The sequence below is a fragment of the Ovis aries genome, chromosome 4 (genome assembly GCF_016772045.2).
Source record: "Ovis aries strain OAR_USU_Benz2616 breed Rambouillet chromosome 4, ARS-UI_Ramb_v3.0, whole genome shotgun sequence".
Taxonomy (NCBI): domain Eukaryota; kingdom Metazoa; phylum Chordata; class Mammalia; order Artiodactyla; family Bovidae; genus Ovis; species Ovis aries.
The window spans coordinates 109070187-109090330 of record NC_056057.1 but is presented as its reverse complement, the minus strand read 5'-3'; the positions used below and the strand labels follow the sequence as shown (position 1 = coordinate 109090330).

Below are 20144 nucleotides of genomic sequence, written 5' to 3'. Positions count from 1 at the left end.
AGGTTCCAGACCCTTACAATGGAGCAAATGCTGTAACAAAGCAAGGTGCATGGATTTCTTGATTTCCCAGTGCATGTGAAAGCTACGTGTGTAGCCTGTATGTAGTTACTATATGTAGTCTGTTAAGTGTGCAATGGCATTATGTCTTAAAATACAACGTGTGTGTGTTGGTCGCTCAGTCATGTCTGACTCTTTGCGACCCCACGGACTGTAGCCCACCAGACTCCTCTGTCCATGGAATTCTCCAGGCAAGAGTACTGGAGTGGGTAGCCATTCCCTACTCCAGGGGATTTTCCCAATCCATGGATTGAACTTGGGTCTCCGGCATTGTAGGCAGATTCTTTATCACTGAGCCACCAGTGAAGCTCCTAAAATACAACATATATACTATAAATAATTTTTTTATTTTTTGCCAAGAATTGCTGGCCATCATCTAAGCCAACAGTGACTCAGTCTTTTTGCTTGTGGAGGGGTCTTGCCTCAGTGATGATGATTGTTGATTGGTGAGCATGGTGGTTGCTGCAGATTGGCATGGCTGTGGCCATTTCCTAAAATGAAATAACCATGAAGTTTGACACATCAGTGGACTCTTCCTTTCTTGAACAATTTCTTCGTAGCATACAATGCTGTTTGACAGCGTCTTACCCACAGTAGAGCATCTTGCTTATAGATGCTCTTAAATAGATGGGGTAACAATGGAAACAGTGAGAGACTATTTTTGGGGGCTCCAGAATCACTGCAAATGGTGACTGCAGCCATGAAATTAAGACACTTACTGCTTTGAAGAAAAGCTATGACCAACCTAGACAGCATATTAAAAAGCAGAGACATTACTTCACCAACAAAAGTCCATCTAGGGAAAGCTATGGTTTTTCCAGTAGTCATGTGTGGATATGAGAGTTGGACTATAAAGAAAGCTGAGTGCCGAAGAATTGACGCTTTTGAACTGTGGTGTTGGAGAAGACTCTCAAGAGTCCCTTGGACTGCAAGATGATCCAACCAGTCCATCCTGAAGGAAATCAGTCCTGAATATTCATTGGAAGGACTGATGGTGAAGCTGAAACTCCAGTACTTTGGCCACCTGATGCTAAGAACTGACTCATTTGAAAAGACCCTGATGCTTGGAACAGTTGAGGACAGGAGGAGAAGGGGTTAACAGAGGATCAGATGGTTGGATGGCATCACTGACTCAATAGACGTGAGTTTGAGCAAGCTCCGGGAGTTGGTAATGGGCAGGGGAAGTCTGGCATGCTGTGGTCCATGGGGTCGCAAAGAGTCGGACACGACTGAGCGATTAAACGGACTGAGAGCATCTTACAAAATTGGAGTCAGTCCTCTCAAACTCTTCCACTACTTTATCAACTAAGTTTATGTTGATAAACTTAGTTGATAAAATCATTTATTGTCATTTCAAGAGACTTCATAGCATTTTCACCAGGAATGAAGCTTTCTGGAGTTATCTTTCTCCCTATGGTTCCATTTTCTACCTTTTCTAGCTCTTCAGCTTTCCTTAAAACTAATCTTGGGCTCTAGTTAGGCTGCAGGTCTCTGAGTTTCCCCTCATTGTGTCCTAAGCTAGAAACTGCCTCCAGGAAGAAGGCTGAAGAATAAGAGGGCTCATCTTATTTGTTTCCCATTTTTCAGCAGTCACGGGCCTGAGCTGCCTGGTTTCCACTGTCTGAATACCATTGTTTCACATGTTTTTTTCCTGATTCTTCAGGTGGTTACAGTGAGAGGTTAATTCTCCTGTCACGGGCTGATCCATCAAATTTACATTGTATATTTTGAGTTAGAGTGCTCAGTTACAGAGTTGAATATTCATTTGTTTGTGTGTTTACTGCCCAGAATGAAATGTACTTTTAAGAAGTCTCATGTGATTTCATAATTGTGCCTCTCTTTACCGCTTCTCTATTCATTAAAATAAGTCACAAACCTAGAAGCATAAGTAGAGCATGCCTAGGGATTGATAGCTTATGTTATGGAATAACTGGGCACTCACCCTGCTACTTCATTACCATGCAGCTCCGGTTGGATGTACAAGTAGGACAGATTTCAAATAAGGGCCAGCATTTTGGGAGAAGTAAAATTGCATATTCTAATGGAAGTATAGCAAGGAAGTTTTTCCTTTGCCAGGCAAGGTAATCCTTCAATTCAGAAAGGAGAACACTTATATTAACCTAGAGTTGGGCAAAATCATCTAATACAACGTCTATTTTATTATAAAGTGTTGAATGTCTCTCGTAATTTATTGAGTCCTGTACTGAAAGTGAGAAACAGGATGGATTTGATTGTGTCGGTTGCTTACCCTTGTGATCTTGTGGCTGCCTGGGCTCCACCCAGCTTCTTTGAGAGAGTATGTATTATACTTCATATCACTAGCTTGGGAAGAGATTAAAATTCAAAACTTGAGGTCTCATTTCTACTAAATGCTTATTGCTGTCACACCACTGTGAAGTCAAAAAGTCTTAAGTTGAACCATTGTAAGTCAGGGACCATCCATATTTAAATATCTTTCATGCTATTATTAGAGACTTAATAAAACAGTTGAACTGATGGCATCTATAAACACAGTCAAAACGTGGTACCGTTTGACTTACTGTTTTTTAGATCACCCTTGGGTTTTTTTCTTTGCCATTAAGTTAGGCAGTTTTGCAGAGAATATTAGCTCAGATCTTTGAATGATCAATTCCTGTGTCTTTAGATGGGGTACCATTTTTTTGCTTGTATCTGGAGCCCTCTTCTTTTTCAACACTATTTTCGAAATTTCTCCTCCTAATGTATTTCTTTCATCAAGATCCTATCCTTTCATAGCAAGGAGCACAAATCCTTCTTCTGTTGCAGTGCTACTTCTATCATATATACAGGTTGGCCAAATTAACACTGATTAATAAAATCAGCAGGAGGAAAAGGCAGTTATGTAGAGAACTTTCTCCATAAGAAACTTTTATTCCATTTCATAAATGCATGTGTCTGGAAGGCTGTAGACATGGCTGTTAGAGAATAAAGATGGTGCCGCCTGGGTGTGAAATTTGGTTCTAGCTCTTATTAGCCTTCTAACCTCGAGCAAGTGAGTTAGCTTCTCTAGTAATAAATTTTATTTTAACTGAATGGCTTAAATCCTGCTTACTGTGTGCCAGGCATTTTCTAAGTGCTTTACATATATTAACTCTTAATCCTCACAAGCACTCCGAATTATCCTCATTTTACATAAGGTGAAATGAAGCTCAGAAAAGTTAAATATTGTGGACAAGCTAAGAATTAGGGAGCGAACATCCTAGTAAGTTTATGTTGAAAGTCTTCCCTGGTGGTTTTCCACTGTTCTCTTTCCTTTTTGTTCCTCTTTGGCCTTTCTCTTCCCTTTTTACCATTTTCTTCCCACCTCTCCTCCACTTCTTCCCTCCTTTCCCCTAATTCTTTGCATTCCTGGTTTTGCCCCTGCCATGTTTCCCCTAGCCCTCCTCCTTTTTCTGCTTTTCTCTCCTACTTCCTCTTTTCATCCCCCAACCCCCCTGCTTCTCCTCCTTTGCCTTCTCACATTATGATGTTGTTATCAGCATCTATGTACTTGGTGCTTTGAGCAATACCAAGATCAATCAGAGAGCTCCTGCCCCAAGAGCTTAGTCTAGTAGAAGCTAAAAGACGTTTACAGAAACTGGTTGTAATGAAATGGAAAGTAAGAGATTCATTGCTATAGAAAGGGAGTGGTTGTATGTTCCTTGGGAGCAGAGAAGCCTCTGTAGAGGGATAGCCTTCTTTACCGGTATCAGAAAAAGTTTTCTGAAAGACAGTTGTATTCTAACACACCATGGCTAGGTATGTTTTCATCATGTAGCAACCTCCTCCCAATTATTACATGGGATGGATCTTAATACTATGAGTCAGTGCTGGTAGATTTAAGGATACCAAGGAGAGGTCCACTTGAGTGCTGTATGTAACAAGACACAAACCCATTTGCCATTCATCACTTACTTGCTCTCTGAAGTCAGTCCCCAAATAGTTCTGAAAATTATCTTTTGTGTACACTGTCTTTTATATCACAGTACAGTTCCTTTACATCTGTGAAGTGTCATCCGCAATAAGTACCTCTTCAGGATACCCAGGTGCTTGGCCACGGGTGCCTCAGACAGTGTTACATGGGTTTTTAATTGCAGTGTATGAAGGCACATTTCAGGAAGTTTCAAAAACTAGTATATTATATCAGAATAAGTTATGATTGTTTTAGCCATATCAGCATATAAACCAGGTGTACTTTTGCCATGAGTCATCTTAGAAATATGCATCCTTGTTCATTTTTTAAAGCATCTGTGTTACATTGGAGAAAATTACATTAAAAGTTTACTGAACTTATTTTTTATCTATTTAATTTTGCTTTCCTGTTAATATTTTGCAAGATTATATAAGTGAATTTGCATGATTGCTTTCCTTTGGATAGATGTTCAGCTGACTACATTTATTAGCCTTTATTTTTCATTTTTATTTACTGTCAAAACATATAGTATTTGGAAACTGTCAAATTGATTCTAGATATCCGAGGGGCTAAACTTTGTAGAGGGATGTAGTCAGCCTTATTAGAAAGTTGCATGATTTGGACTGCACAGAACCAGAGTCCTAAGATTAAATGGCTTTTCTACATGGTGAAGTATTGGCCAAATTCACTTGACTTCTTAGATTTCAGTTCTTGAAGAGGACAGTGGTGGTATTGGAGGGCTAACTCCTTTTATCCTTTCCAGCAATATTTCGATACTTTTAAGTTGCTCTAACAGAATGCCATAGACAAGATGGCTTATAAATAACAACCGCTTCTCCCAGTTCTGGAGGGTGGGAAGTTCAAGTTCAGAGTACCGGCAGAGTCATTGCATGGGGAGGTCTGCTCCCTGCCTTATAGAGGGCTGTCTGCTCACTGTGTCCTCAGATGATGGGAAGGGGAAGAGAGCTTTCTGGGGTTTCTCTTCTACTGCTAAGTGGCTTCAGTCGTGTCCGACTCTGTGTGGCCCCGTAGACGGCAGCCCACCAGGCTCCCCCGTTCCTGGGATTCTCCAGGCAAGAACACTGGAGTGGGTTGCCATTTCCTTCTCCAGTGCATGAAAGTGAAAAGTGAAAGTGAAGACGCTCAGTCGTGTCCAACTCTTAGCGACCCCATGGACTGCAGCCTAGCAGGCTCCTCTGTCCATGGGATTTTCCAGGCAAGAGTACTGGAGTGGGGTGCCATCGCCTTCTCCGTTCTCTTCTAAGGGCACTCATATATTCATGAGAGCGCCACCATTTTAAACTAATCACCTCTTAAGAACATCATTTAGATGTTAGGGTTTCAACATGTTAATTGGAGGGGGACATAGACATTCAGACCATAGGAAGTATGAATAGTCTGTGGTCCATATGTGTTTTAATTTGTGTATGGTTGAATGGGGGCTTTCTTGGTGGCTCAAATGGTAAATAATCCGCTTGCAGTGCAGGAGATGCGGGTTTGATTCCTGGGTTGGCAAGATCCCATGGAGAAGGGAATGGCTACCCACTCTAGTATTCTTGCCTGGAGAATTCCATGGACAGAGGAGCCAGGTGGTCTGTGGTCCGTTGGGTTGCAAAGAGTTGTACATGACTGACGCTTTTATAGTTAAATGGTGGTAGGTTGGACACATTTGGAAGAAACTTTGAAAATGAATGAAATTTTGCAACAAGAAAAAGAAGTGATACAAACTAACGGTCTATTTTTTTAGTCCTAAGTAAGATATCAGGAGGGGTGTTCTCTAAACAGGTATAAAATGAAATTGAAAATCATAAATAACTAATGTAGGGACATTTAGAGAAGAAAAGTTTGTAGGAAAATGTTCAAACCAGGCAAGATAATTTAAAAACCTAGGTATTTTACTTCCCAATTTTACCTTATTCTGAGTGAACTATTGCTTCTGCACATGGTTTGATGTTCAGTGAACATTTCTGAAATCAATTGATTGAAAATTTTAATAAGTAAGTATTAATTTTTAATGAAAAGACAAATCTATACAGTGTATGTGGTACAGAACTCTATGGAAGGACTTCCTCTCAACTGTTTAGCCCTAAGAAGATGAATAGCTCAAAGAAGAGTTGGTCCAACATGGACAGAGTTGGCCTAAGAATTAACAGTTCCAGTTGGGTGGTGGCTGTTCAGTCACTAGGTCGTTGGTAACTTTGCGACCCCATGGACTGCAGCACATCAATTGGGTTAAGAACTTAAATCATCTTACAAAAGAACAAGGTCAGTGATGGGTTTTTAAATACTCCTCTTTATGAATAGTATCCTGAATGTGTGCACGAGGTATTCTGAGTCAGTTCTGTTCTCTAGTTTTTATAAACCCTTGACTCATGCAGCTACAGATCAGTGGTCCTGTACGAATAGCCGCATATTCATATCTGAAAGACGAGAAAATGAGATTTTCCCTCAACTGTTAAGTGGGGTGGTGGCAGCGGTGCTTCTCCCTTCTTGAAAGGCTCCCTGGGGACATTTTATGGGCCTGAACCTTAACCCCAGCCCACTTTTATATCCGTGAAATCTCTCCAGCAGGAAGATTCTCCCTGTGTCTTGTCTTTTGTGACATGGGATGTCTCCTGGGATGTCTCTAGACCTAGGGATGTCTCTAGGTTCTGGGCTTTACCTCTTTGGACTTATAACAGCCAACAGTAATATTCAGTCTCTAGGGACCTTTTCTTTCTATAATAATTTGGCCATCTTGAGAAGACATAACAGAAGTTATACTAGGATTTTGAATCAAAGCAATTAATGGGGTAAAAAGCTGGATCTAGTTTTTATGGTTGGTATGTGAAGAGCAGAATATTTCTGGAAGACATGAAAGCAAGCAGTCTCTTCTTTATCTCAGATATACATTGGAAGCTCAGAAGCTAGGGTGTTTGGCAGGAGTACTGAGAAGTCCAGGGATGTTTTATTTCTCCACAGTTAGGTATTTTTAGTGGGAAGAAATTCTACCAGGTCATACAGATGTCTTATAATAGGAAAGGATGGCTTATGTAGATACAGTAAGGGAGATTTTCCTAAAGGAGTTCTGAAAATGGTAGGGAAGAGAAAAAGGTAATTGTGATAGAATTAGAAACATCCATTTGGAGAATCCTCTTATTCTATTTAGTAACCGTGATCTTTGTGTTATTGCAGACAAAACTAGAAGACTCCTATTTCTAGAAATATGTCAGTAGGCTATTTGGAAAATGTTTTTGAACTGACTTATGTGCTACAAAAATGCCTCATCCTCATTATCATTTGTTCTGTTAAAATCTGTTGAAAGTTTTGAACTGATGTGAAGGTAAATGTCACAGTTGTCTATTTGCAGAAAGTACTATGCAAAGACGGAGAGTCCCTGTGCTAGGGTTTTGAACTGGGAGCTTTTGTTAAAGCAGTAATCTTCTTTAATCTTCATCTGTTTTTTTTAAGCAAGATAAATATTGACTGATAGTGAGACTAAATTGACACATTATTTGAATACCTGCAATTCCCCTCAGTCTTTTCTAAGTGAAAATTAAGTGCATAAGATATAACATCCCATTCACTCTGAAAACAGACTGTTTCTTTTTCCTTTTGAGTACCTTAGGTCTCTCTCTGGTTCTTATAATCATAATTTTAAAGGTTAGCTACTAAATAGTCTTGAATAATTGACTGACTTGGAACTCTTTCTTTCAGCTTTCTGCCTGAATTCATCAGTGGAGACTTTGATTCTATTAGGCCTGAAGTTAGAGAATACTACGCTATTAAGGTAAACCATTAGCACTTTCATATTTAAGGTCTTATGTGATTGCTTTCCCTTTTTTTTTTCCTCTGTTTTCCTTACTGTATGTGTAGGGATTGAGAAACTCATTTTTCTTAGTTACTTTGTTACTTCGGTAGTCTCTCTAGCAGTTGTCCTGCAGGTTCAAATGGAAATTGAGAAAGTGACAAGTAGAAGCACAATCTTAGAAAGTCTGTGGCCATCAGATAAGCATTAATGCTTAGTCTTCTAAGCATGTATATATTAAATGAATTTATAGCTTTTGATTCAGTAAAAGTATACTGTGTTGTCTACATCTTCGTGAGTTATGTATTTTTCACAGATCATTTTAAATTTCATTTAATGAATGGTACTGTATTTTACTTAAACAGTTTCCAACTGATGTACATTTAAATTTTGTCCATTTGTATTGTTAGTGGAAAAAAAAAATCTTTGTAAATGAATTTTTGTAAAAATGCCTTATGGTGCATTCGTAGATAATTTTAGAGGACTTCCCTGGTGGCTCAGTGGTAAAGAATCCACATGCCAAAGCGGGAGACATAAGAGACCCGGGTTCGATCCCTGGGTCAGGAAGATCCCCTGGAGGAGGGAATGGCAACCCTCTCCAGTATCCTTGGCTGGGAAATGCCATGGGGTTGCGAAAGAGTCAGGCACATTTTAGCAGCTACACAGCAACAACCACAGAATTTTAGAACCAAAGGGTTTTTTTTTTTTTTTTTAATATTTGGTTTTCTTAAACCTATTATTACTCTTCTGAATAACGCTTCATTAAAACTTGAAATTAGTAATAATGTAGAGCTTATCAAGGTGTTCATTTTGTCACTGTTGTGCAGATCTTCCAAAGATCTTTGCCCTTAAGAACATACAAGCAAACTATTTGAGGATGATAGAAGACAGAGTAATGTCTTCTGCTAATTAAGAATTCAAGCTCTCACTGGCTCTAGAGGACAATGCAAGGTTTTTAAAATGAAAATTATAGCATCAGCAATTCTTCTAGCCACAGTACCATCATCTGTGTTATTCTGAACTGGCATTAGTAAATTATGCATATTATAAAGAAAAAGCAATTATTGAGAGAAGCTTTAAATTCTTTGTGAGGCTTGAGGATAGATGAGATAAATTCAGAAACAAGAAAAAAGAAAGCATTTGTAGGATGGAAGTAAAGGAGGAGCAAGAGAGTGAGGCAGGGAAGGGAAAAAGAACAAAAGAAAGAGAAGAGAAGGGAAATAGGAATCTAGGTGAGGAAGCAAGGTACCAAGGTTATAACGTGTGGGCTGTTGTGATGGAAATTCTGAGGCCAGCAATGAATGCAGATCTGTGCACCCACGCCATCTACCCAGCAGCTGATCAGACTTCCCATCAGCAAATGAAGACTGTTCCCAAGTCAGTGTTTGATATTCATGCTCAATTACTTTAACATTGCCATGTTTCTGTTCATTCCCCACAGTCTCACTTCTCATTAACTCCATACCTCAGCCTCGTTGGGATGGAAAGCCCTCAGCCTTGCTTACAAACCAGAGTTTTGCCAATTCATAGACATTAATCATATCTTCAGGAGCAGAAGAAACAGCAGGAGAGGCAGGGACAAGCAGGCTCAGAAACCAGCTGAAGATCTGGCCAGATGTGTCTGTTCTTTCTCTCTCTCTCTCCTTCCGTTTCTCCCCTCCCCTCCGCTTCCCCCGCCCGGCCAGCCACCCACTCTTATGCTGCAGGCTTGCCAAAACTGCACGTGTCGGTCTGATAGTCATTGCAGAGGATAAGGACATAGCTGGAAAGACTGGGAAGCCAGGGTTTTTAGTTTTTGAATGGCTCAGGGGTAAAGGAAAATTTTGAGTTAATACCTTCAGATGAATTTCTCTTGCATTTCCTGGATCACTTTTGATTTTAATCTCCAAAAGTCATTTATGTTTGTTGAGGTTTAGTTCGAAAAGGAAGATTAACTGAACCTTCTAATTTCTACATTGCATACGTGTAAGTTGATGGAGTATAATCAAGTTTTGTTTTGTTTTGTTTTTTCCTTCATGTATAGATGAGAATCCATCGCTTTTGAATTCTTTGGGTGTGTTCCTACAGGGTTCCGGAGACGTCTTGTAGAAGCTCATGTGCCCTGTAGAGCACATGGTGAATGTTTGGCTATGGTTAATAATAATGGTAATGACAACAAGTTAATGCAGTGTTACACAGAATTCATGTAAGCCATTATCTCCAACTGAAACACTTGCTTTGTTACAAGTGAAAGGAGGTTATTTCCACTTTCATACACATTTTCTTTTTTTGTACCTTGTCTGGATCTTCAATGAAGGTAAATCTGAGGCTCTATTGTGGAAAGTAAAATAAGGAAGAAATTTAAAATGCTAAATTTTTGTTTGAAACATGCAGCAGATTCGTAGCCAGCACTGATTCATTTGACTTTAAAATTGGTTTGCATGATAAACTTCTGAAAACACTAAAATATCAAGTGGTTGGTTTGTCAGCTTCTAAACAGAGTATATCCCAGTTCTTGCCATTTGTATTCACTAGTTATTACTACGTAATAAATTGTCCTAAAATTTAGCAGCTTAAAACAGCAAATAATTAGCCATAAAAAGGAACGCATTTGAGTCAGTTCTAGTGAGGTGGATGAACCTAGAGCCTATTACACAGAGTGAAGTGAGGCAAAAAGAGAAAAGCAAATATTGTATATTATTCATAACACATATATATGGAATCTAGAAAAATGGTACTGATGAACCTATTTGCGGGGCAGAAATAGAGATGCTGACATAGAGAACAGACTTTGGACATGGCGAGGGGAAGGAGAGGGTGGGATGAATTGAGAGAGTAGCGTTGAAACATATTTGCTACCCTATGTGAAACAGGCAGCTGATGGGCAACTGATGTAGAGCTCAGGGAGCTGGTGCCTTGTGCTCTGTGATGGCCTGGAGGGGTGGGATAGGGTCTGGGGGAGCTAAAGAGGGAGTGGACATATGTATACTTACAGCTGACTCACATCAGTTGGATGGCAGAAGCCAACACAACATTGTTAAGCAATTATCTCCAGTTTAAAAAAAAAAAACAAACAGCAAACGGTGTTTCTCTCACAGGGTCTCTTGGTAAGACATATGAGAGTCAATTGTCTAATAACAGGGTGGTTCTGGTTCAAGGTTTCTCATGAAGTTACGGCACAGCCTGGTTTTTCAGGCCTCTCAAGCCTCCCTGGGGGCTACAGAAATTGTTTCCGCATTGCTCTGCTTGTTGGTTTGACTGGCCGTTATTGCTCACTGGGTCTTGGTTGGAGGTGTCAGCTCCTTGCCAGTAGGCTGCTCACATCATGGCAGACGGCTTACCAGGAAAAGAGGAAGGGAAAAGAAAACATACATGCAAGAGAGCTTGCCGAAACAGAAATCGTGGTCTTTTTTATAACTTGATTTCATCAGTGATATATCATCTTCCTGTCTCTCTTCTCCCAGATGTTGTTAGTCATACAGATTAACCCTGGTAAGTCTGCAAAAGGCTGCACAAGGGCGTCAATATCAGTAGGCAAGGATCATTGATAGCTATGTGGAGAGGGGCTAACAAACCATCTGACTTAGTAGTGATAAAGCTGGATTGTTAGGCAATGAGAAAAATATTTTCACATCATCACAGTGCATTCTTGGTCTCTAATTGGTAATATATAACCTGATGCCTCAGATGGTAAAGAATCTGCCTGCAATGCAGGAGACCCTGGATGGATCTCACGGTCTGGAAGATCCCCTGGAGAAGGGCTTGGCACCCCACTTCAGTATTCTTGCCTGGAGAATTCCAGGGAGAGAGGAGCCTGGTGGGCTCCAGTCCATGGGGTCACAAACGTTCACTTTTATGTAAGAAGGAAGAGGAAAACATAACCATTAGCACATTTTCTTTGATTAGATCTTTATATGCATAACCTTCTTCAAGTTAGGTAACATCCCAACCATTTAATCACTACTCTTTATGTATATAACCCTTAAATTATTTATTCCTTTGGGTTTTGGTCAAGATGGGGAGCAAGCTCTGATCCACCACTTAATTCCATATGGTCCATGGGATAAGAGCTAGGATGTACAATTTATGCCTCTTGTTAACGTGCAGCAGTTTGAAAACTAGATTTTAGTGAAGCCATGGTGTACCACTGGATCCATGCCAACGCATAACCTGAAATTTCAAATAAGTAGCAGTGTGACTTGTCACTGTCCATGTGTTTTTCTATGCTGATAGTTTTAGTATTAAACATATAGATATGATATGGTTGTAGTTGACCAACTGATTGCCGTCCACTTCCCGAGGCATATGGTATGCCATTCTTAATTTATTCCATAAAGCCTCCTTTTCAGATAGCTGTGACATCTTTGTGTTTCCCCCTTTGCCCATTTGTCTTAGTTCTTCTCTGCCTGATTCACTAATATGAACTCAGAATGAGGAATGTCTCTTACAGATTTTCCCCTTGATATTTTATTTTACTTTATATCTTTCACTTTCTGAATCAGTCAGTGTTTCCTTGATTCAAGGCTAAAATCACCTACTTCAGTCTTTTTAATTATTCCATCAATCATGCCCTCATGTGTTTCAGTTTCCTGAGACCTTTTGAAGAAACTGTAATATCTCATGTAACTTCTGATACTCTTTCATTGTTGTATAGTCTTTGGGGTCTTTACCGGATCTAGGAATGGGATTTTAAAGCATGCTTCCTTATACTTAGAATGTTAGGCACTCGTTGCAGTATTTAATGTCTTAAAGAGTCACAGAATAAATTGTTTTTCCATAAATGTAGATGTGTAGGATAGAAGATAATAATATGTTATAAATATAATGATAAAAATGTAAAATAGTTTAAAATGTAACAGACATTGAACTGTGTTATTTAGCCAAATTTTATGATGTGGAAGCTCAGGCTCAAAAAACTTAAAAGACTTTAGGAAAATGATAGAGACAGCTAGCTTTTGGATATGGAGAAGGCAGTGACACCCCACTCCAGTACTCTTGCCTGGAAAATCCCATGGATGGAGGAGCCTGGAAGGCTGCAGTCCATGGGGTCGCTGAGGGTCGGACATGACTGAGCGACTTCATTTTCACTTTTCACTTTCATGCATTGGAGAAGGAAATGGCAACCCACTCCAGTGTTCTTGCCTGGAGAATCCCAAGGACGGGGGAGCCTGGTGGGCTGCTGTCTATGGGGTCGCACAGAGTCGGACACGACTGAAGTGACTTAGCAGCAGCAGCAGCAGCTTTTGGATGAGTGTCCTTTTTTTTTAATGAAAAGAATTTTGTGAAAACTAGGATTCAGTTCCTAGCACTACTTTTCAACAGACTACATATTCTGTTGGACAGGATTGTTGTTTCTTGCACAAGGTCATTAACATCTGCAGGAAAGAATGCCAGCCATGCAATGATAGTCAGTGTGAGAACCCGATGCTTTCCCTTCACATTTCCATCATGACAGTGTCCTTCACCCCCAACCCTGGAGCGGCAAGAGGGGAACTGCAGTAGTTGGGCAAGACAAAGAGTGGCCAAACAGACCAATAGGTTATTAAGTTGTTTTTGTCCTTTAGTCGCTAACTCACGTTAGACTCTTTGCAACCCCATGAACTTCAGCACACCAGGCTTCCCTGTCCTTCACAGCCTCCTAGAGTTTGTTCACGCTCATATTCATCAAGTTGGTGATGCCATCCAACCATGTCATCCTTGTCATCCCCTTCTCCTCCTGCTCTCAATCTTTGCCGGCATCAGGGTCTTTTCCAGTGAGCTGGCTCTTCGTATCAGGTGGCCAGAGTATTGGAGCTTTGGCTTTAGCATCAGTCCTTCCAATGAATATTTTGACTGGTTTAGTCTCCTTGCTGCCCAAGGGAGTGTCAAGAGTCTTCTCCAGCATCGCAGTTCAAAAGTGTCAATTCTTTGGTGCTCAGACTTCTTTTGATCCAACTCTCATGTCGGTACATGACTTAGAGAAAAACTGTAGCTTTGACTATATGGACCTTTCTCAGCAAAGTACTGTCGCTACTTTTCAGTCTGCTGTCTGGGTTTGTCATAACTTTTCTTCCAGGAGCAAGTGTCTTTTAATTTGATGGCTGCGGTCACCATCCACAGTGATTTTGGAGCCCAAGAAAATAAAATCTGTCACTGTTTCTACTTTTTCCCCATCTATTTGTCATGAAGTGATGGGACCAGATGCCATGGTTTTCATTTTTTGAATGTTGAGTTTTAAGCCAGCTTTTTCAGTCTCCTCTTTCATCCTCATCAAGAGGCTCTTTAGTTCCTCTTCACTTTTAGCCATTAAAGTGGTATCATCTGCATATCTGTTGTTCATTTGCTTAGTCATCTCCGACTCTTTGTAATCCCCTGGCCTGCAGCATGCCAGGCTTCCCTGTCCTGTACCATTCCCTTGCTCAAACTCATGTCCATTGAGTTGGTGATGACATCTGACCATCTCATCCTCTGTTGTCCCCTTCTCCTGCCTTCAGTTTTTCCCAGCATCAGGATTTTTTCGGATGAGTTGGCTCTTTGCATCACATAGCCAAAGTATTGAAGGTTCCGCTTCAGCCTCAGTTCTTCCAATGAATATTCAGGGTTGATTTCATTTAGAGTTGACTGGTTTGTTCTCTTTGCTGTCCAGGGGACTGCAAGGAGATATTTTTTTTGCATATCTGAGGTTGTTGGTATTTCTCCCAATAATCTTGATTCCAACTTATAATTCATACAGCCTGGCATTTCACATAATGTACTCTTCATGTGCTAAATAAGCAGGTGACAATGTACAGCCTTCCTCAGTAATCAGTGCAAAGAAATAGAGGAAAATAATAGAATGGGAAAGACTAGAGATCTCTTCAAAAATTAGAGATACCAAGGGAACATTTCATGCAAAGATGGGCTCAATAAAGGACAGAAATGGTAGGGACCTAACAGAAGCAGAAGATATTAAGAAGAGGTGGCAAGGATACACAGAACTGTACAAAAAAAGATCTTCATGACCCAGATAATCACAATGCTGTGGTCATTCACCTAGAGACAGGCATCCTGGAATGTGAAGTCAAGTGGGCCTTAGGAAGCATCACTACGAACAAAGCTAGTGGAGGTGATAAAGTTCCAGTAGAGCTGTTTCAAATCCTAAAAGATTTGTGCACTCAATATGCCAGCAAATTTGGAAAAGTCAGCAGTGGCCACAGGACTGGAAAAGGTCAGTTTTCATTCCAATTTCAAAGAAAGGCAATGCCAAAGAATGCTCAAACTACCACACAATTGTACTCATCTCACACGCTAGCAAGGTAATGCTCAAAATTCTCTAAGCCAGGCTTCAACAGTACATGAACTGTGAACTCCCAGATATTCAAGCTGAATTGAGAAGAGGCATAGGAACCAGAGATCAAATTGCCAACATCCACTGGATCATCAGAAAAGCAAAAGAATTCCAGAACAACATCTACCTTTGCTTTATTGACTATGCCAAAGCCGTTGACTGTGTGGATTACAAAAATCTGTGGGAAATTCTGAAAGAGATGGGAATACCAGACCACCTGACTTGCCTCTTGAGAAATCTATATGCAGGTTAGGAAGCAACAGTTAGAACTGGACATGAAACAACAGACTGGTTCCAAATAGGAAAAGGAGTCTGTCAAGGCTGTATATTGTCACCCTGCTTATTTAACTAATGGCAGAGTACATCACGAGAAATTCTGGGCTGGATGAAGCACAAGCTGGAATCAAGATTGCCGGCAGAAGTATCAATAACCTCAGATATGCAGATGACACACCCTTATGGCAGAAAGCGAAGAAGAACTAAAGAGTCTTTTGATGAAAGTGAAAGAGGAGAGTGAAAAAGTTGGTTTAAAACTCAACTAAGATCTTCAGAAAACTAAGATCATGGCATCTGGTTCAATTTCTTCATGGCGAATGGTTGGGGAAACAATGAAAACAGTGAGAGACTTTATTTTGGGGGACTGCAAAATCACTGCAGATGGTGACTGCAGCCATGAAATTAAAAGATGCTTGCTTCTTGGAAGAAAAGCTATGACCAACCTAAATAGCATTTTAAAAAGCAGAGACATTACTTTGCCAACAAAGGTCCGTCTAGTCAAAGCTATGGTTCTTCCAGTAGTCATGTATGGATGTGAGAGTTGAACTATAAAGAAAGCTGAGCGCCAAAGAATTAATACTTTTGAACTGTGGTGTTGGAGAAGACTCTTGAGAGTCCCTTGGACTGCAGGCAGTTCCAACCAGTCCATCCTAAAGGAAATTAGTCCTGAATATTCATTGGAAGGACTGATGCTGAAGTGCCAATACTTTGGCCGCCTGATGTGAAGAACTGACTCATTAGAAAAGACCCTGATGCTGGGAAAGATTGAAGGGACGACAAAGGATGAGATTGTTGAGTGACATCACCAGCTCGATCAACATGAGTTTGAGTAAGCTCGGCAAGTTGGTGATGGACAGGGAGGCCCTGTCTGCTGCAGTCCATGGGGTCATAAAGAGTCAGATATGACTGAGCGAATGAAGGAATGAACTGAATGTTACACATGTGGAGGAGCTCTCAAAATGTTTAAAGAGTAGGTTAATATAAAGTGGTAGTATTTTGTTTTACTTTGCATAATTGTTTACTTAAGAGCTTTTGAATAGCTATACTTAGTAACATTGGTTTTAAAGGGATTTCTAATCATTTCTTTTCCATAAGTATATAATTTATGAACGTTAATTTGCTTCATAATCAAAATCAATGATAACATACTTTTGAGTTTGACAATGCCTTGGGTTCAATTTTGTTTAAATTTAACAGAATCTGGACAGATGCTTTTAATCTTCAGTGAAAAACATCTGCATTGCTCTGCCTAATGTCATGTATCTTATTATTTTCTCCTGTAGCTGTGTCTCCTACCCACTTCTGCCCAGCCAGATGTCAGAATATTTTATACATGGTAATATTGGGGATCTTTCTGACCCAGGGATCGAACCTCCTCCTGCATTGCAGGCAGATTCTTTATCATCTGAGCCACCAGGGCAGTCTAAAATTAATAAATTTAGAGAAAAGGCAAGTTGGATTAGGAGAAATTTAAAACATTAGCAAGTTTGACTCTTAACGCCAGATGGAGAAAATTGTATAAATATAGAAAGCTCAATTCCATTTATCGATATACTTTTTTAAGTGGATAACTCTCTCTCTCTCACACACACACACACACAAACATACACACACACACATACACATACACATACACATATCCCCTGAGTACAGTAATTTCTTAGGCTTAAGCTTGAAAACTAATTAACATATGCTGAGCTGTAAAGGCTTTGTTAAGGGAATTATAGACAGGCAGTTTCCACTGACAACTGAGTGACAGGTTCTTCACTTTATATTCTTACAACTGGTTGGCTTCTGCTTATTAGCATCTCAGGAAGGGAATGATGGGACAGCCAAGGGACTTTATGTGAGTCTGTTTCAGGAATACACCTTCATTCTTGTGCTTGCCTCAATCGTAGTCCTTTCAAATTGTCTTTAATTTTCAAAGCCTGTTTTGTTTTAATTTGTTTAACATGTTTAAGGCATTTAAAAAGGGGGAGCCTATGCCCTTTAAATTTCTCTTTGTGATTCCCTGGACTGTAGCCCACCAGGCTCTTCTGTCCCTGGAATTTTCCAGGCCAGCATACTGCAGTGGATTTTCATACCCTCCTCCAGGGATCTTCCCCACCCAGGGATTGAACCCAGCTTTGCAGGCAGATTCTTTACTGTCTGAGCCACCAGGGAAGCTCTGTAAATTTCTAAGCCCTCTCCAGTGCCTCAGCGATGACTCCAGGGCCAGGCCAGCCTGCTGCTTCTCTAACTCTGCGATCTCTGGGGTCTCTGTGACCGTTTCTCTCTCCTCATTCATTAGGCTCATGGAACCCCCTTCTCATCAATTCTCCCCCATGTATTCCTTCCTTTGTTTTTTCCTTGCAGAACCTGATTGAAATAACTTTATCATAATTTTAATTTTTATCATAATTCCTTCTTATCCTATTAATATGTGATCTCCTGCAACCTGAATTCTGTCATTCATTCCAGGATACCAGCAATTAGTAGATTCTCATGAAAGTTTGTATGACTCAGGTGTCTAATGCTGCTTTTAGATACTTGATATAAAAAAGATTCACATGAAGTGCCACACAATACTTAGTATGAAAAAAAGACTTTTGCTTTTTCGCAACGGGTTTGCCGCCAGGACACAGGTGTCGTGAAAACCACCGTTAAACCTAAGCCAAAATGGGAAAGGAGAAGACCCACATCAACATCGTTGTCATTGGGCACGTAGATTCAGGGAAGTCTACCACGACTGGCCATCTGATCTACAAATGTGGCGGGATCGACAAGAGAACAATTGAAAAGTTCGAGAAGGAGGCTGCCGAGATGGGAAAGGGCTCCTTCAAATATGCCTGGGTCTTGGACAAACTGAAAGCTGAACGTGAGCGTGGTATTACCATTGATATCTCCCTGTGGAAATTTGAGACCAGCAAGTACTATGTTACCATCATTGATGCCCCAGGACACAGAGACTTCATCAAGAACATGATTACAGGCACATCCCAGGCTGACTGTGCTGTCCTGATTGTTGCTGCTGGTGTTGGTGAATTTGAAGCCGGTATCTCCAAGAACGGGCAGACCCGTGAGCATGCCCTTCTGGCTTACACCCTGGGTGTGAAACAACTAATTGTTGGCGTTAACAAAATGGATTCTACTGAGCCACCCTATAGCCAGAAGAGATACGAGGAAATTGTTAAGGAAGTCAGCACCTACATTAAGAAAATTGGCTACAACCCCGACACAGTAGCATTTGTGCCAATTTCTGGCTGGAATGGTGACAACATGCTGGAGCCAAGTGCTAATATGCCATGGTTCAAGGGATGGAAAGTCACCCGTAAGGACGGCAATGCCTGTGGAACCACCCTGCTTGAAGCTCTGGATTGCATCCTGCCACCAACTCGCCCAACTGACAAACCCTTGCGTTTGCCTCTCCAGGATGTCTATAAAATTGGTGGTATTGGTACTGTCCCTGTGGGTCGTGTGGAGACTGGTGTTCTCAAACCTGGCATGGTGGTCACCTTTGCTCCAGTCAATGTAACAACTGAGGTGAAGTCCGTAGAAATGCACCATGAAGCATTGAGTGAAGCCCTTCCTGGGGACAATGTGGGCTTCAATGTCAAGAACGTGTCTGTCAAAGATGTCCGCCGTGGCAATGTGGCTGGTGACAGCAAAAATGATCCACCCATGGAAGCTGCTGGCTTCACAGCTCAGGTGATTATTTTGAACCATCCAGGCCAAATCAGTGCTGGATATGCACCTGTGCTGGATTGTCACACAGCTCACATTGCTTGCAAGTTTGCTGAGCTGAAGGAGAAGATTGATCGTCGTTCTGGGAAAAAGCTGGAAGATGGCCCTAAATTCTTGAAATCTGGTGACACTGCCATCGTTGATATGGTTCCTGGCAAGCCTATGTGTGTCGAGAGCTTTTCTGATTATCCTCCCCTGGGCCGTTTTGCTGTGCGTGACATGAGACAGACAGTCGCTGTGGGTGTCATCAAAGCAGTGGACAAGAAGGCAGCTGGAGCTGGCAAGGTCACCAAGTCTGCCCAGAAATCTCAGAAGGCTAAATGAATATTATCCCCAATACCTGCCACCCCAGTCTTAATCAGTGGTGGAAGAACGGTCTCAGAACTGTTTGTCTCAATTGGCCATTTAAGTTTAATAGTAAAAGACTGGTTAATGATAACAATGCATCGTAAAACCTTCAGAAGGAAAGGAGAATGTTTTTGTGGACCATATGTTTTGTGTGTGGCAGTTTAAGTTATTAGTTTTTAAAATCAGTACTTTTTAAGGAAAACAACTTGACCAAAAATCTGTCACAGAATTTGAGACCCATTAAAAAAAGTTTAATGAGAAACCTATGTCTTCTTTTGGTCAACACTGTAATTCCCTATAGTACTACTTTGGTAAGAGTTGCTTATAAGCTATTTCTAGTAAAACAATTTTCAAATTAAGGGTTTGTATTTCTAGGGTGGAGCTTCAGGTTTGTTAACCTTAAGTTGAGAGCTCATCTGTTTTAATAACATCTTAAGCATTGGTGCAACACTTTCTAGGTTAGGACAGATGAGCAAAGAGTAACTGTTTTATATGTAAGCTAGTTTGTAAGGTCAGATTCTATAGTATAGAAGCTCCTGTTGCATATAAAATTTTGTATGGTTACATAAATGAATAAATAGTTATTTGGTTTCCAGTTATGAGGATGTGCATTCACATTTATAATAAGTAGTTAATCTAAAATGTGAGGCTTAAACAGTATTGAGTACTGCCCTGCTAGAGTTAATTGTATACAGGTTCTAGAAAAATAAAAGACTAGGAAAAATAAAAGATGCTGGAGGCTAAAAAAAAAAAAGACT

General features: G+C 40.5%; 2 protein-coding genes across 7 annotated transcripts in view; both read left to right on the top strand.

The window, feature by feature from the left end:
* Nucleotides 1-20144, top strand: part of TPK1 (thiamin pyrophosphokinase 1) — a 392694-nt gene that overhangs the window by 173374 nt on the left and 199176 nt on the right. For all 6 annotated transcript variants that reach the window (XM_012177322.4, XM_004008152.5, XM_027968907.2 and 3 more), the window contains one exon: nucleotides 7664-7736. In XM_012177322.4, coding sequence (XP_012032712.3) covers nucleotides 7664-7736 — 73 coding nt within the window. The remainder of the gene's footprint in view (nucleotides 1-7663; nucleotides 7737-20144) is intronic.
* On the top strand, nucleotides 17906-20115 carry LOC101120236 (elongation factor 1-alpha 1). Its single transcript, XM_004008153.5, has one exon. The coding sequence runs from the start codon at nucleotides 17974-17976 to the stop codon at nucleotides 19360-19362; it is 1389 nt and encodes a 462-aa protein (XP_004008202.3). The 5' UTR covers nucleotides 17906-17973; the 3' UTR covers nucleotides 19363-20115.

What these genes read in the sequence shown, in the direction of transcription:
- LOC101120236 (XM_004008153.5), top strand. Translation starts at nt 17,974, where the DNA reads ATGGGAAAGGAGAAGACCCACATCAACATCGTTGTCATTGGGCACGTA.